Source organism: Sorex fumeus, unplaced genomic scaffold, assembly GCF_029834395.1.
Source record: "Sorex fumeus unplaced genomic scaffold, SorFum_2.1 ptg000063l, whole genome shotgun sequence".
In the NCBI taxonomy this organism is placed as follows: Eukaryota; Metazoa; Chordata; class Mammalia; order Eulipotyphla; family Soricidae; genus Sorex; species Sorex fumeus.
The window spans coordinates 43,703,052-43,719,137 of NW_026606120.1; the positions used below are offsets into that span (position 1 = coordinate 43,703,052).

A 16,086-nucleotide genomic window follows, 5' to 3' on the forward strand; every position below is an offset into this window, starting at 1 on the left:
TCTGGCCAAAGGCACAGCAGCAATTTTGGGGTATCTGAGAGTCTGACGGTGCCATCAGGCTGCTGATGCACTCACCTCACAGGTACAGATTGACCTGCTGGCGGCACCATACCCCCGACCTACAACATTTTTTAATCCTCAAATAAAAAAGCACCACAGGACAAGAACTGGCATGAGACCGGAGATGCCGTGAGCATCAAACATATGCAGATTTCTACAGAAACCATGATTTCAAGAAAAATTTTCAAAGTGAAAGCTGGTATCTTGCAGTGTGTAAAGTGTTTGTGGAATATAAGGAATTTCGTGTTTTTTTGAGGCCACACCTACTTTTGTTTTGACCTCACACACAATTGTTCCACAATTCCCAGGACCCTGCTTCTTGGACTGTCATGCTGTTAGTTTCATCTGGCAAATCCTGTCTCGTCCCTCATGGACCACACTGTGAGGGTCTCTCCGAGACTAGCTCTGGTCTCTCCTTGCTTTGGGACCATGTCAAACAGCTGGTGCACATCTTCTCTCCAGGTAAAATAACACCAGGACAGCCATCTTGTCCTCAGACCATCATTTTGCTCGTTCATTTTTTGCCTTAGAGCAGACTCCAGAAATAGCCACTCACAGACACATCCTGTGATTGTGACCAGTAACCTACACTGCATGAGAAATGTAACTAAAACTGTAACACTTAAGTCATCTTTAAGACCAGTGACAGGGATTTCATGAGACAGTTGACTCCAAAAATAAACCCTATTGATTAAGACCAGAGACAACTATTTCCCAAATTGCTGACTGAAGAAAATAATCACGCGGTTGCAGCTATATTTCCCAGCATTGGTTGTTCTTTGTTTTTTGACAGGGGTTGGGGGCAGGGAGCTGGGGGCAAGGTGGTGCTTGGTGATGCTCAGAGGTTGCTCCTGACTCCTATTTAGGAATCACTCCTGGTGTTTGGGAGACCATATGGGGTGCCAGGGTCAGTCACACACAAGGTGAACACCCTACCCATTGTACTATTGCTCCAGCCCCCAGATTTTCCACTATTGTGTAAAATCAAACTGTAACTCTGACCAAATCACTTATCTGTGCCTCTGCTACTCAACTGCCTGACTTCCTGATAAAGGATAGACAAAACCCTTTAAAAGACTGGGAAAAACTGTTCAGGGCTGCAGGATTTGGGTCTGTGACCGGTGCAGCCATGGACTAATAAACTCCTCAAAATTTCTTTGTTCTGAGTCTGAATCGTTGACCCCCACAATGCAAGTATGATCACTATCCAGAGCCCCCACCCCCCAACCTATCCCAGTCCAGGGACAGGTAATTCTTCCTGGTGGCGAGAAGTTTGACCCCCAGCTCTGCAGCGTGCAGTTGCAAATGCAAACCTGCCCCAGTGTCATGCGGGAACTCTCAGTGTTAGCAGCTGACTTGGGATACTGTGACCACAGAAATCTAGGTCTTTTGTGTTTTTCTGAAGTCAAAAGATATAAATAAATAAAAACTTGTATAGATGGCCTATGGATGCATTTTTGTTTGGGGTGAGGATGACACACCCGCCTGCGCGTGCTCAGGACTTAACTCCTGGCTCAGGGATCACTCCTGGTCGGACCATATGGGTGCCTGGGATGGAACCTGGGAAGATCACGTGCAAACAAGGGCCCTACCCGCTCTGCCATCCCTCCAGCCCTCTAAGGATGCTGTTCGCTGCTCTTCACCTCCACTCCAGGCTGTAGGTGTCACCTCCAGAAACCTATCCCCCTGTATTCACTAGGAGGAATTCCCGGGAATTTCCCGAGGAGCAGGGAAGGAGTGGGTGCAGGGAGGGCTTTCAAAGGAGCGGGTCATCCCTCCCCCTTTCCATCTGCTGCTCCTTGGGGCAGCGATCTCCCTGCGGAGGCGGCCACACTCGTGCCCCAGCGGGCTCCGGGGCGCCCTGGCCCGGCAGGAGGAGGAGGTGACGGCAAGGTCGCTGGCGGACGCTGAGCCGCGGCTGTGGTCGGAGCCCGCGGAGAACCCGTCGCCGGCCACCTCCCGCGCGCCCCGGAGCCGCGCCCCGCAGCGCCCCGCAGGCCCCAGGCGGGAGCGCGGGCTGGCGGCGCGGCGCGGGGGCGGCGGGCCGGGCCGGTGCCCATGCGGCACCACCCCTGCCGCGAGTGCGCGCCGGCCAGGGCAGCAGCATGGGGCAGGGGGCCGCCAAGCAGACGAGGGCTCTGCTGGACTACACCACCGAGAAGTACGTGGTCACCAAGAACAGGAAGGTGGGCCTGATCCACCGGCTCCTGCAGCTTGGCATCCTGCTCTACATGCTGGTGTGAGTGCTCGGGGCTGCGGCCGGTTGGCGCTGCGGGGGTGCGAGTGGCCTTGTGGTTGGGATCACCTTATTTGGGGAAGACAGCCTCCCCGCCACCATCCCGACTCGGCCCTTGGGGTTAAGGGTGGGTGGGGTGCAAGGGTGAGCCCTCTACTCACTCTCCAATCTTCTGGCGATGAGTCGTGGAAGGGTCTTTTGGCTTCCTTCGCCTTCCATTGAGGCTTTCTGCGGGCAGCCCCTTCCTCCGGTGGATCCCCAGAGTTGGGGCCCGGGGTCCGTAGGCCCTGGCCTGGCACTGGCTGGCCCAGGCACTTCACAGGTTATTTATAATCACTGAGTTCAGTGCCAAGATCCGGGACTGGTGCGATGCAGTAAATCCTGCACGTCCTAGGGCTCTCTCTCCGGCTCACTTGGACCGCTCCCCACGCTGGAGGCTTGCCCCGCTGATACCCAGCTGGGGTTCCTGTTCAAGGGCCCTTACCCTGAAGCCCACTTTCCCACTGACTTGCTCTTTCCTATCCAGTCTGACAGGACTTGGGGTTGCTCTCCCGTGAGGAGAGGGAACAACGAGTTGACCAGAATTTCCTCTCCCTCACTCTCTCTGCCTTTTGAGGGGATCAGGTGCATTATTTTTGAGTCAGATTCAGTCATTTTTGGGAACCTAAGAGGGGAGGGCCTGGCATCACCTAAATGCATAAGGAATCAGTATGAAATGCACGAGGGAATGACTGTTATCCCTTCCCTACTTGCCAGATGTTTCTGTCCAGGTCCCCCTGGTTTGTGCTAAAATGGCTAATGGCCCACAATCCTTTCTGAGTTCCTTAGAGATGGGCAGCCTCAGCCCAGGATGTGCCCGCAGAGACTGAGAGTGGGTGTACCTACTCTACAGAGAACCACTTCTGGTGCCCCGGGAGATGCAGCTGCACACGACTACTGCATGACACCTTGCCTGCCTGTTTCCCCGGGGGAGTTAAACTGGGCCAACTCCAACACTAGCAGCATCATCACAGCAAATGAATGAGAGTTGTATTCACTGAGCTCTTCCTCTGTGTCAGGCACTCACTGTGTTAAGGAATTTACATGCACCATCTCATTTAAATTTTAGAGTGGGTTGTGTGAACTTGGGGGCCCTGGGTCTCATCTCCAAGCACTGCCAGGAGTAGCCCTCAAGCATCTCTGGGTACAGCTCAAAAACAAACAAATATATATATATATTATGCTTTGTTTTGACATAGTTTTGGTCATATAAAAAAACTTTCAGGGGGCTGGAGAGATAATACAGAGAGTATATCCACATTTCCAACTCAAAGGGGAGTCTTTAAAAGCAGATTTGGGCCAGAAACATAGTGCAGTGGGTGGGGTTCTTGCCTTGCATGGGATTCGATCCCTGGTACCAAAAATGGTCCTGAGTCTGCCAGGAGTAATCCTTGGCACAGAACTGGGAGAAGCCCTGAACACTTCCAGGTATGGCCCCAAAGCAAAACAACAACAAAAAACCCTTTCAGGAGTAGTACAAGAGCTTTTTTATTCCTTTTGCCTCTACTTCCCAAATATTAATAGTTTGGGTTTTTTAATTATAGTTTAAGTAACTTGGTTACAATAATGTTTACATTTATAGTATTGCTATACAAAGTCACTGCCCACCACCACCACCATCAGCTGTACCAGATACTCCCCCACTGTCCTTTTATCACCTTATATCTCCATTCTCTTGACTGCTCCTCTCCAAACATGAACACTCTGGTAGTATTATCCTCCCTGGAGCGATAGCACAGCGGGTAGGGCGTTCGCCTTACAAGCGGCCAACATGGCCGACCCGAGTTCGATTCCTCTGCCCCTCTCGGAGAGCCCGGCAAGCTACCGAGAGTATTCGATATGCCAAACACAGTAACAACAAAGTCTCCAATGGAGACGTTACTGGGCCCACTCGAGCAAATCGACGATCAACGGGAGGGCCCTTACCTTTACCTTTACCTTTCTTCACATTGTGTGTGTGTGTGTGTGTGTGTGTGTGTGTGTACTAAACCTAGGTCTCATACATGCATGTATATTGACATTTATGAAGACTATGGCATTTATTTTTTACCATTTCTAAATTGAGGTAAAATTAACACAGTATGTATCTCACAATTTTTAAGTATATGATTTAAAAAAATATGTTCATAATGTCACACAACTATCTCCATTGTTCAATTCCAAAACAATTCTATCACCACTTCAAAAATCTGCATTTACTAACAACCATAATTCACCCCTATCAGACATTAATTTCTTTTTTGTCTTTGGATTCGCCTGTTCTGGACAATTCATATAAACCATATCATCCAATATGTGGCATTTGCAGGGTCTGTTTTTTTCCCCTTAGTATAATGTTTTCAAGGTCCATTCATTTTGTAGCATGGACCAGTCTACTTCATTTCTTTCAGTTTTGTTTTTGTTTCAGGGCCATGCCTGGCAGTGCTCAGGGGCTACTATTGGCCCAGTGCTCATGCTTCCATCAGTGCAGCTCAGGGCACCCAGAGTCATCATAACTGACGCCCCAGATGCCTGTGCAAAACCTGTACTACAGTCCTTTGAGTTCTCTGGCCCTTATTGCTGTTTTCATGGAATAATATCTCAATTGTGTGAACAGGTCACATTTCATTTATCTATTTTGTCTGTTGACGGGCATTTGATCCATTTCCTTTTGCCTGTTATGAATAATGCTGCTAAAAACATTTCTGTACAGATTTGAGGTTATGTTTTCAATCCTCTTGGTATGTACTTTGATGTGGGACTGTAGGGTGACATAATTTTTTGAGGAATCACCAAACCATTTTCCACAGCAGTTTATTTCCATCAGCAACAATTCTCCATAACCTCACCAATTGTTTTTTCTTTCCTTTGTTTCTTTATTACTTTTTTTGGTTTCTTACTGTGGTCTTTAGACATGACTAATGATGTTGAATATCTTTTATTTATTTATTTATTTATTTATTTATTTATTTATTTATTTTTAAGTCACACCCAGCAGTGTGTTTAGGGGCTATTCCCAGTGTTTCTTGGAGGTTATTCACAGATCCATCCCAATGGTGTTCAGAGGACCAAGAGGTGCTGGAGGCACAATCCAGGCCTCCTGCATGCAAAGCATGTGGACTGGTCCCTTTGAGCTATCTCCTTGGTCCAATGTTGAACTTTCCCCCCATGTATTGGTCACTTATGTATTTTTTGAGAAATATCTTCAAATCCTTGCTCAATTTAAACATTGGATTATTTGGGACAGGGATGTAGCTCAGTAGCAGATGACTTGCCTTGCATGTATGAGTTTCTGGGTTGATTCCCAATACTGCCCCTCTTAATGTTATCAGTTTGAAAACCCTCAAATTGGATCATCTGTTTTTTCTAGTTATATGGGTTTATTGTATTTCCTGGGTATTTTATTTAGAAATATTTTCTCCTAGCCTCTGGATTATCTTTTCACTTTTTTGTTTCTTTTTGGGTCACACCTGGCAATGCACAGGAGTTACTCCTGGTTCATGCACTCAGGAATTACTCCTGGCAGTGCTTGGGGGACCATATGGGATGCTGGGAATCGAACCTCGGTCGGCTGCGTGCAAGGCAAATGTCCTATCTGCTGTGCTATTGCTCCATCCCCAATCTTTTCACTTTTTAAATTTGTGTGTGTGTGTGTGTGTGTGTGTGTATGTGTGTGTGAAATAGGGCTTAGGGAGTCTGCAGCCACTCCCAATAACACTCAGACAATGAGACCAGATTATGTTTTGGGCCAGTTGGGATTGGGGCCAGCAGGACCACACCTGGCAGTAATTGAGATCTATGTGGTTCTGGAACTGAACTTGACGTACCCCTGGCCCCTGAGCCATCTCCTTGGACCCTCTTTTCACTTTTTTTTAAATATGTGTTGGGTACTTTTGGAGGGGAGAGAAGTTTGGGCAACACCCAATGGCACTCAGGGACTATTCCTGACTTTGTGCTCAGGAGTGAGCCTTGAGGTGCTCATGGGACCATGTATGGTACCAGAGATTTGAGCTTGATGCAGGTACATGCAATGCACATGCCTACTTCTTGTACTCTCTCTCCAGCCCCACTTTCACTTTTTAAATAGTACCCTTCTTTTGTGCACAAAAGTTCTTTTTAAAACGTTTTTTATTAAAACACTGTGATTTAAAAAGTTGTTCATAATTGAGTTGTTTCAGGCATATAATGTACCAACACCAATCCCACCACCAATGTCCCCTTCCCTTTACCAATGTCCCCAGGTTCCCTCACAGCCTCTAACCTTCTCCCTTCATAGGCGTATAACAAATTTATTTCACCTTACTTGCTCCAAAAACACATAAAGAATAGCAAGTAGAATTATCAGAAAATAAATCAATAAAAGTCAATTCGTGATGACTGATTACTATGTTTTTAACCTTTCTTAATCTAATAGAGAACAACCATGTGGTGTGCAAAAGTTCTTAATTCTGATGAAGTTCAGCTAATCTATTAATTTTTGGGGGATGGGATACACCTAGCAATGCTCAGGGGATACTCCTGCCTCTACACTCAGGAATCATTTCTAGCAGGCTCAGGGGACAATATGGGATGCCCAGGATTGAACCTAGGTCTGCTGCATGCAAGGCAAGCACCCTACCCACTGGACTATCTCTCTGGCCCCATCTATTTTTAACTTTTGTTGCTTGTGTTTTGAGTTTCAGTGAGAATAGGATGTTGTTCTCAACTTTTGAAGAATGGGTTGGCCTCTCCTGATGAGTTTCAGCTTCTGCCCCTCTCCTTTAACTTTCCTCCCAGGGAGGGAGGCATGAGTGAGCCTGTCAATCCCAGGAGTTCACTGGCTCCTGCGGTCACATGGCCAGTTGATGGGTGAGCCGTTTTAGGCCAGGATGCTGACAAGGGCCGCAACCCCAAAGACACAACTTATCCTCTTTGCCACTGGTGGGGCTGGTTTCAGGATTTCAGTAGTTGGAGAATTGTGACCTTGCCCAGACGCTGGTGGAAAGGCGGTGCCCCAAGTCCGCGCCCACTCCCTCCCTGCACACTTCCTCACCTGCTAAAACATCCCTGCAGCAATAACCTTGATGACCTTCCCCACAGTTGGGTCTTCCTGGTGAAGAAGGGCTACCAGGAAACGGACACCACCCTGCAGAGCAGCGTCATCACCAAAGTCAAGGGCGTGGTGTTCACCAACACCTCAGAGCTGGGGGCCAGGCTCTGGGATATTGTGGACTTTGTCATCCCACCTCAGGTTTGAGCCCCACCCAGCATGGGGGTCTAGGCTCTCAGGGGCTGGTGGAGGGGGCGGCAAACAAGGGAGGTTGCTTGGGGCCTGGGGACTTTGGCATGCATGTTTTCCTTGCCTGAGCTCCTGCCTGCGCCTTGTGCTTCCACTCCGTTCCCTGCCAACCTGGAGCTTTCGAGACCCACTGGCGCTGAGAATCTGCAGGGTATAGGAGTCCGGGGGGCTGGTGCAGACCACCCTCAATTTAGCCCCAGGGCTCTTCACAGTTACTGTTCCTTCTACATCTGGGCCAGGACCTGGGCCTGAGGTCAGAGTAAGGACTCTGTGTGTGTGTGTGTTTATAGGGGGGGTGGGGATTGGGGGGTGGGGGCAGGTGGGCATTTGGGGTTCTGGACCTGGCCTTTTGCTCCAGGACTCTAAGGTTGGCAGATGGATGGCATCCACCAGCTTTGTGCCCCATGTCCCAGCATGCTTTTGCAACTCTGCCTTTTCTAACATCTGTAGGAAAGCAGGTTCGCAAGAGGGCCCGAGGAGGCACCTCACCTTTCTCTGTCTGGCCCCTCAGGGAGAGAACATGTTCTTCATCACCACCAACCTCATCGCGACCCCCAACCAGCGGCAACAAACCTGTGCTGAGGTTTGGTTTGGTGTAGAGAGCTGGGGGTGGGGGTGAGGCCCAGGAAGGCTGGGCCCCCTGGGTCCCTGCAGCAGGGTTTCCAACCCTTCAAGGCCACAGATGAGTGGAGGGAAAAAATGGCTCTCAAAGATTGTGTGGCCCCATCTTGGGTGGGACTGGCTCCGAGATGGGCCTGCACGGGGACATCTTTACCTCAGTGTCCTTCCTCTGTAGAGTTCTAGCATCGAGGAAGCTAAGTGCCACGAGGACAGTGACTGCCCTCCTGGGGAACCTGTGCTGACTGGCCACGGTGAGGCTGGCGGTGGTTCTGCTTTGGGGAGAGGGGCCTTGAAACAAAAGGTTTCTGGCCTGACCCCTGTTCCACCCTGCAGGAGTGAGGACTGGCCGCTGCCTGCCCACAAAGAACGAGACTGGGGGCACGTGTGAGATCTTCGGCTGGTGCCCACTGGAGTCGGAGTGTGCGCCAGAGTGAGTGGTTATGGTCTCAGGGTCCTCAGGAGGTGCCCAGTTCTAGGCCCATGCCAGACCCTCATTCTGAGGCCACCTAAATACAGCCAAATGAGTGGCCTTGAAAGAGACCCATGTGCAGGGGGAATGCAGGATGCAGCCTTGGGGGGCTGGAGGAGAGGGCTGGGGCTCCCAGACAGGCTGACCTGGCTTGATTTTTCAGGAAGCCACTCCTGAGCAACGCTGAAAACTTCACTGTTTACATAAAGAACTACATTCATTTCCCTAAATTCAACTTCTCCAAGTATGTGACGCTTCACTGCTAGGGGCTTAAGCTGTGCAAGCATGTGCATAGGGTGTGTGTGCATGTGACCTTGGTGTGAGGCACCTCTGGGGGATGGCACAGGGCACGGTCAAGACTTGGCCCCAGCTGGGTGAGGGGCCAGTGGTTGTGGGGTAAAGCCCAGTGTCTGGGCAGGGACAATGTCTCTCCCCTTCATTTCACTGGATGTGATGGCCTCTACCCAGGAGCAATGTGTTAAACACCCAAGACACACGATTCCTGAGGACCTGTCGCTTTAATCCTGCTAACCCCTACTGTCCCATCTTCCGACTGGGGTCTCTGGTCAGCTGGACGGGGAACGACTTCAATGAGCTGGCAGTGAAGGTAGGTAGTGTGCAGGCCTCTGCAGTGAGGCAGGTTCGGGGGACTCCTGGAGTGGGCTGAACCTGCCTAGTCACCTGCTTCTACTACTCTTTCCAGAAAGATCGGTGACCTGGTGAGAGATGCACTCAGCACTATCTTGTTCTTAGTCCTTGGGGTGTCAGCGAACGTTCAGCGCCCCTACATTTTCACTGCTGTGGAAGGTGCCCGGTCCATGGCAGGTGCTCCCACACTGGCCCCTTCTCCCCAGAACATGAAGGCAGGCCAACCCAGGCTGGGTAGGGATTGCTGGAGAGGTACTTTTTCAGTCTCTCAGACATGAGGCTAGGAACCTGGGCCTTCCACTGTCCTCCAAGGACCCCCCTCCAGCCGGGCATCTCCTTGCATCAGCACCGATTCTGTCCTGTAGTGCTGTGACAAAATGACTGTCCTCAGAAAGTACTGATTCTTGTCTTCTTCTTCATCCAGGGTGGTGTGATAAGAATTGAGATTCAATGGGACTGTGATCTTGATAAAGGGCCATCTAAATGCAAACCTCAGTATTATTTTAGCCGCCTGGATAAGGTTACTTCAGAAAACACCATCTCCAGTGGGTACAGCTTCAGGTAACCAGGGCTGAGCCTGCTGCACTGAGCCCCCAATGCCCCCAATTCTGCTATTTCTTTTCCTGGGTTCCAGCAATGTGGCATGTGCGTGAGAGGCACGGGAGAGAAGGCTGAGGAGAGGGGAGTGGGCACTGAGAGGGCCTCTGGGTACCCTGACCTCGCTGTCTGACTTCATTCTGGGTCTGTTCCTCTGGTGGGTTCCGGTTGGCCTGGTGATGGTGGCAGCGTCCTTGCCTCTTGGGGAGTGGCTATGATGATTTCAAAGATCTAGATGAATCTTTAATAAGGGTATCAGCAGGAGACTCTGCAAGCACTCGAGGGTTGCTGAGTCTTGGGTCCTATAAATCTCCAGAGTCAGATCTGTGGCCAAAAGGAAGGCCCAGGCTGTCAAGTTCCCTCAGGGCCGTGTCTCCTCAGGTATGCCAGGTATTACCGTGATGAAGATGGGGTGGAGTTCCGCACCATGATGAAAGCCTATGGGATCCGCTTTCACGTGATTGTGAGTGGCAAGGTACGAGAGACCTTTCCTTCCTCTTCCTTTCCCCAGGCTGGGCAGGTGGGAGCTCGGGGAGCCCGCCTCTACCTTGTCCTGCTTCACTCACCTTTGTCTCTGTGCTCCAGGCAGGGAAGTTCAGCATTATCCCCACAGTCATAAACGTGGGCTCTGGACTGGCCATCTTGGGTGCTGTAAGTATCTTTCCCGTCCTCCTCTTTCCTCCTGAGCTGGCAGCAGTGTGGCAGGGTAGAGGGAAAGGCCCAGGGGAGAGGGCCTGTCTCAGAGCAGAGCTGGTGAGATGAGCCTGGAAGCGGCTCAAGAAAGCCCTCGACTCCCACAGGCCCATGGTCTTGTCTGGGGCTGGGGGCTCGGGGGCAGTGACTGACCGGTGGAGTTCCTCTTTCCAAAGTCAGAGAAGCATTTGCCTGGAGCTCTAGAGCTGCACCCAGAGGGGCTCCCAGGGGAGGGAGGGGTGCTTGGAGGGAAGTTTCCTCCAATCTCTTCCATGCCATTGTTTTCTTTTGAAAATGCTTTAGGGTCATCAGTGGGGGATGTGCTCCAGGCAAGTCCCAAGCCAAGCCAAGATATCTGGCAGCCTCTTTTCTTATTCCGGTGCCTTGGAGCCATGACTCTATTGGAAGCATAAGGCAGGACCTAGGATAGCCTTTTTTTTTAGAGGATGATGTTTTATTTTTTATTTTTATGTATTTAATTTTTTTAGATTTTTATTAGTGAAACACCATAAGGTACAGTTGTAGATTTACAGATTTTTGTGCTTGGACCAAATAAAGGGTGTTGGTAGGATAGACTTTTGATTGAGATCAAAAACTGTTAGTAGGAGTCCATGCACCTGAGTGGTGGCAGAGGAAAGTGAGTCCCAAATAATTCCTTCAACTGCAAATAATCACTGTTAGATAACCCTGTAGATATGCATATGCATCTTTTCCAGAGGTGGCATCTTTAGCCACCACCTTTTTGGGGGTGGGTGGGGTGGTACTGTGGTGGCTGGGAATTGAATCTGGGGCTCCTGCATGTTGAGCGTGTACTCCAGCCCTCTAGCCGTCCCCTTGACCTGGAGCAATCACTTTTGCTTTTGGGCCACACTTTTTTTTTGGGGGGGGGGGAATTAAACTAACTCATTTTATTTATTTATTTGGTTTTTTAGATTTTTATTAGTGAAACACCATGAGGTACAGTTGTAGATTTACAAATTTTTGTGCTTGGGTTTCAGATATACAATGATCGAGTACCCATTGCTCCACCAGTGCCCATTCTCTACCACCACTAATCCCAGTATCCCTCTCACTTCCCATCCCCCCGCCCCACCCCCTCACCCCCCCATCCTACCCTGCCTCTGTGGCAGGGCACTCCCCTTTGTTCTCTCTCTCCTTTTGGGTGCTGTGGTTTGCGTTGAGTGGCAATCATGTTTGGTCTATAGTCCACTTTCAGCATGCATCTCCCATCCTGGGAGGATCCTCCCAACACCCTTTATTTGGTGCTCCCTTCTCTGTCTGAGCTGCCTTTTCCCCTAGCATATGCGGCTGGCCTCCAAGTCATGGAGTAAACCTCCTGGTACTTATCTCTGCTATTCTTGGGTGTTAGTCTCCTATTTTGTTATTTTATGTTCCCCAGAAGAGTGCAGTCTTTCTATGTCTGAGCCATCTCCTTGACCTGGGGCAATCACTTTTGCTTTTGGGCCACACTTGATGATGCTCAGTAATCACTCCTGACTCTGCACTCCGAAATTACTCCTGGCAGTGCTTGGGGGACTCTATGGGAAGCTGGGGATAAAACCTGGGTCAGCCTTGTGCAAGGCCAAGTGTCCCACTGCTGTACTATCTCTCTGGTACTGGGAGCCATCACTTTTTAATGTGGGTAGCTTTGAAAAACAAGCGCAACAGGGGGCTATGCCTGTGAGATGAGGGTCATAGAAAATATGGTGGGTGGCCATGGAAAGAATGCTTACTGTGGAGCAAGGAATTGAAGTGAGAATTTGGGGATCAAGGGAATAAAAGGCATGAATGGGCCAGTGGCAGAGGGCCTGGTTGATCTGTAGACAGATTATCAATTCCCTGCGGTGTGCACCCCACCCACTCCAGAGTCTGGGTTGGAAACCCAGAGGGAAACCTCTCCTCCTCGCATCTGAGGTGGGTGAAATCGCCCTCTGGTGGAGAGCTGCATTTACACAAGGCAGTGAGTTTAATATAGGCTGGGCCCCAGGCGCTGCGATAATATCATAGTCCACTCTAGTGCCTCTCACTCTCACTCTCTCTGGAAGGACCTTCCTAAACTGCCTCAATTCCATGTCTAGTGCGAAGCCCGTCAACACCTCCCCTTAAAGGACCGGAGCCAATGCTTAGAAGACATTCTAAAGTTATAGGTCAGTGCTTCCTGCAAGTGTCTGATTCTCCACCACATGCCACATGGAATTTCCCAGGCACAGCAAGTCTGTGGTGTCTTTCTTGTTTTATGTTTTCTTCTTCCCCCACCCCCAAGCTGTAGGGTGGGCTGGGCAGCCTATCAGTGATCTCACAGGCTGGCCATTGATTCAATACAATATTGCCCCCCACCTGGGCTCCCAAATGTCACCTGTGGAGGACTCCAGGGCGCAGGAAAACAAGCAGAAATGAAGCTCAAAAAAATCAGAACGTACCTAACATTCAAGAACATCTATCTTTTGGGGCTAGAGTGATAGTACAGAGGGTAGGGCGTTTGCCTTGCATGTGGCCGACCCGGGTTCAATCCCCAGTATCCCATATGGTCCCCTGAGCACTGCCAGAATTAATTCCCGAGTGCAGAGCCAGGAGTAACCCCTGTGCATCACCAGGTGGACTCCCACCCACCAAAAAAAGGACATCTATTTTTTAATTTTTAGCCTGGCAAGCTCCCCGGGGCGTATTCAACATGCCAAAAACAGTAACAAGTCTCACAATGGAGATGTTACTGGTGCCTGCTTGAGCAAATCGATGAACAACGGGAGGGCAGTGCTGCAGCAGTTTTGGGAACAGTGTTGCTCAGGGCTTACTCCTTGCTTTGTGCTCAGGAATCACCCCTGGTGGTGCTTGGGGGGCCACATGGGGTGCTGGGGGATCAAACCTGTGTCACAAGGCAAAAGGCCCTACCCGCTGGCTGTACTATTGCTCCAGTCTCAGAACATCTATTTTTACCCACGGTAGTATTATACTTCCCTTTTTGTTTTGTCTCATGTCAGCTCCTTCTTATCCCTCAGCACTCAGCCTGGGTGTTACTCTGGAGGATTTGGTTGGCTTCAGTATCTCTGCTCCTCTCCCCATCACAGGACATGTAACTCTGTAAGATGCTTGTCCCCAGATGATAATCTCAACCTCCAAGCACTCAAGTGCAGCATGCACTCTGTTGAAAAGGTGGTTCAGTGGGGTCAGACAGGGTGAGTGTTTGACCTGCCCGAGCTGGTGGGCTCTATAGGCTAACTCTGCCGTGGACCAGGATGTGCTCTTAGACAAAGGCACCTCTTTCTGTGCCATTTTCCCAACTGTAAACTGGGGTTAATGAAGTCCTCAGAGGTTGCTGCAGGATCACACAGGAAGTTACATATCAGTGCTCAGATACTTCTGCAAGAGTAAGATTCTGAGCCAGGGACCCCAACTCTTTTGCAGGCATCTTTCTTCTGTGACCTGATACTCATGTACTTAATTAAAAGACGTCACTTCTATCGCAACCAGAAGTACGAGAAAATGAGGTTAGTTATGTCTCTCCCCCTGCAGCTGAGGGGCTCTGTGGACATCCCCCACCCTAGTCAACATCCCCCTTCTTGGCTTGGGACCTTTACCCAGATCTTCCTAGCACTTAAATTTTAGGATTTTTTTTTGGGGGGGAGGTGTTGTGGGGGTGTCACACCCAGTATGCTCATAAATTACTCCTGGTAGTGCTTGGGGATATGGGATACCATGGATTGAACCCAGGTTGGGTGCATGCTAAGCAAATGCCTTACCTGCTATAGTATTTCTCCAGTCTCATGTTGAGGATTCTTGAATTTGGGAATTCCTGGTAGTGGGTTAGGGTTGAGGGAAGCTGAGATGGAAGGGAAAGCAAAAATGAATTTGGCTCTGGGCCATGATATGGTTCAAAACATTTGTCTTGCACATGTGTGGCCCTCAACTCTCAACACCTCCAGGAAACAAGCTAGACCAACTAACCAACCAAAAAACAAGGAACAGATTTGTTTTCATTATGGCAACTAATTTTCAGGCTCTTTTAGGCTGGGTGTGTTTATGTATGTGCTGTGTGTAAATATGTATATTCAAAGCAGAACACAGTATGAGCGGCAAATTCTGATTGTTGTGGGTGGACAGCAAGGGAAAAGCCCTTGGAAGTTTTCTGAAGTTAGGACAAGGATGGAGAATTACTATGGTGTACTCCAGGGTACCCCAACCCCTGTGCCTAAGAGTAACTTGGGGGTTACTCTTGGCTATGCACCCTGGAGGGCTTGAAGGACCATCTGGGATGCCAGGGGTCAAACGTGCATGGGCCTTGTACAAGACCACTGAACTGTCTCTCTGGCTCCAATCCCAGGAATATGAGACAGTGGGCTGAGGGTCAGCCCGAATTATCTCTGGCCTGCACTGAACCCCAGCCCTGACCTCACGTACTGGAGAACTAAGCTGCTGGTGGTAGAGGGGCACCCCCTGCGAGGCCTGGCCTTCTAATTTTGAGGGAGGCTGACCAAGGCTAACAGGGTGGTGTCCTATTCAGGTTTCAAGATAAAAAATCCTTGAAGGGAAGGGAGGCCACGGTCAAGTCTGCAGAGCAGCCCAAGATGCAGGACCGGCATGGCGGCAAGAAGGAGCTACTAGATCTGTCAAGCACAGGGCAGCAAGGCAGCGGTCCTGACCCGGAACCTCTCAGTCAGCCAACAACTCTGGATGCCAGAGTGACGTGGCCACAAGACAATCTGTCAAGGTTCCTAGATCGTAATGAATCTTCCACTACGCTCTGAGGGGGGAGGGATCCGGTGGTGATCTACACCCCTACACTCCCGATTTAATCCTGAGTGACCACAATGCAGTCGTCCTGCTGTGCTATCCCAGCTTAAGACAGCATAACTAGCATCATTTACTCAGTCTTACTCCTGGCACTGCTCCGAGTTCAGTGGCTGTAGAGCTCTGCAACTCCAAGTGAAGTCTGTGGACCAGCAGAACCTGCACTGCCTGGGAGCTTTAGTTAGACAGGCACACTCAGGTCCCTTCCATGTTCCCCTAAATTGGAACTGGTGTCTCAACATTCCCTGGTGGCTCATTGTGCATGTTCAAGTTTGAAAAATACTGGTTTGAGATATGCAAAGCCCTGCTTCAGAGGTTGACAATTTCGAAGGCAAGCTGACAGACACATGCCTTGAGGAGAGGACCCTTCCATCCTCTCCACCTCAACCCTAGGAAAATGGCATTATATTCAATGTATTAAAATGAAAATATTTTTGTTTAGGCAATATTTAAGATTCAAAATTTACAGGTTGGACATTTGCCTTGTCTGCAGCTAACTTGGGTTCAATTCCCAGTATACCGTTATGGTCCCCAGAGCCCGCCAGGAGTGATCCCTGAGTGTAGACCAGGAGAAAGTCCTGAACATTGTCTGACATGGTCCTCAAACCAATTGCACTGAAAATAATCTCACTAACCTTTTTCCTGAGGCTATCTGTGCTACCAATTCTAGAGGTTCCCTTG

At 49.8% G+C, this 16,086-nt stretch overlaps 1 protein-coding gene across 3 annotated transcripts; it reads left to right on the forward strand.

Annotated features, from left to right (window-relative positions):
- The first annotated feature begins 2,111 nt into the window (after positions 1 to 2,111).
- P2RX5 (purinergic receptor P2X 5) lies at positions 2,112 to 16,086 on the forward strand. 3 transcript variants are annotated; one of them, XM_056127391.1, is made up of 12 exons: positions 2,112 to 2,299; positions 7,394 to 7,544; positions 8,104 to 8,175; positions 8,389 to 8,464; positions 8,547 to 8,643; positions 8,846 to 8,926; positions 9,151 to 9,289; positions 9,755 to 9,891; positions 10,309 to 10,402; positions 10,513 to 10,578; positions 14,023 to 14,105; positions 15,119 to 16,085. In XM_056127391.1, exons 1-12 carry the CDS (start codon positions 2,166 to 2,168, stop codon positions 15,360 to 15,362), a joined length of 1,374 nt encoding a protein of 457 aa, XP_055983366.1. In that variant the 5' UTR covers positions 2,112 to 2,165; the 3' UTR covers positions 15,363 to 16,085. The 3 variants fall into 3 exon arrangements, with proteins under 3 accessions (XP_055983366.1, XP_055983368.1, XP_055983367.1); XM_056127393.1 differs by lacking the exon at positions 8,846 to 8,926 and having other exon boundaries at positions 15,119 to 16,086; XM_056127392.1 differs by lacking the exon at positions 8,104 to 8,175.

What these genes read in the sequence shown, in the direction of transcription:
- P2RX5 (XM_056127391.1), top strand. Translation starts at nt 2,166, where the DNA reads ATGGGGCAGGGGGCCGCCAAGCAGACGAGGGCTCTGCTGGACTACACC. An exon ending in ACCTGTGCTGACTGGCCACG is followed by an intron (nt 8,465 to 8,546) that starts GTGAGGCTGGCG and finishes TCCACCCTGCAG; the next exon opens with GAGTGAGGACTGGCCGCTGC. An exon ending in TCCAGTGGGTACAGCTTCAG is followed by an intron (nt 9,892 to 10,308) that starts GTAACCAGGGCT and finishes GTGTCTCCTCAG; the next exon opens with GTATGCCAGGTATTACCGTG.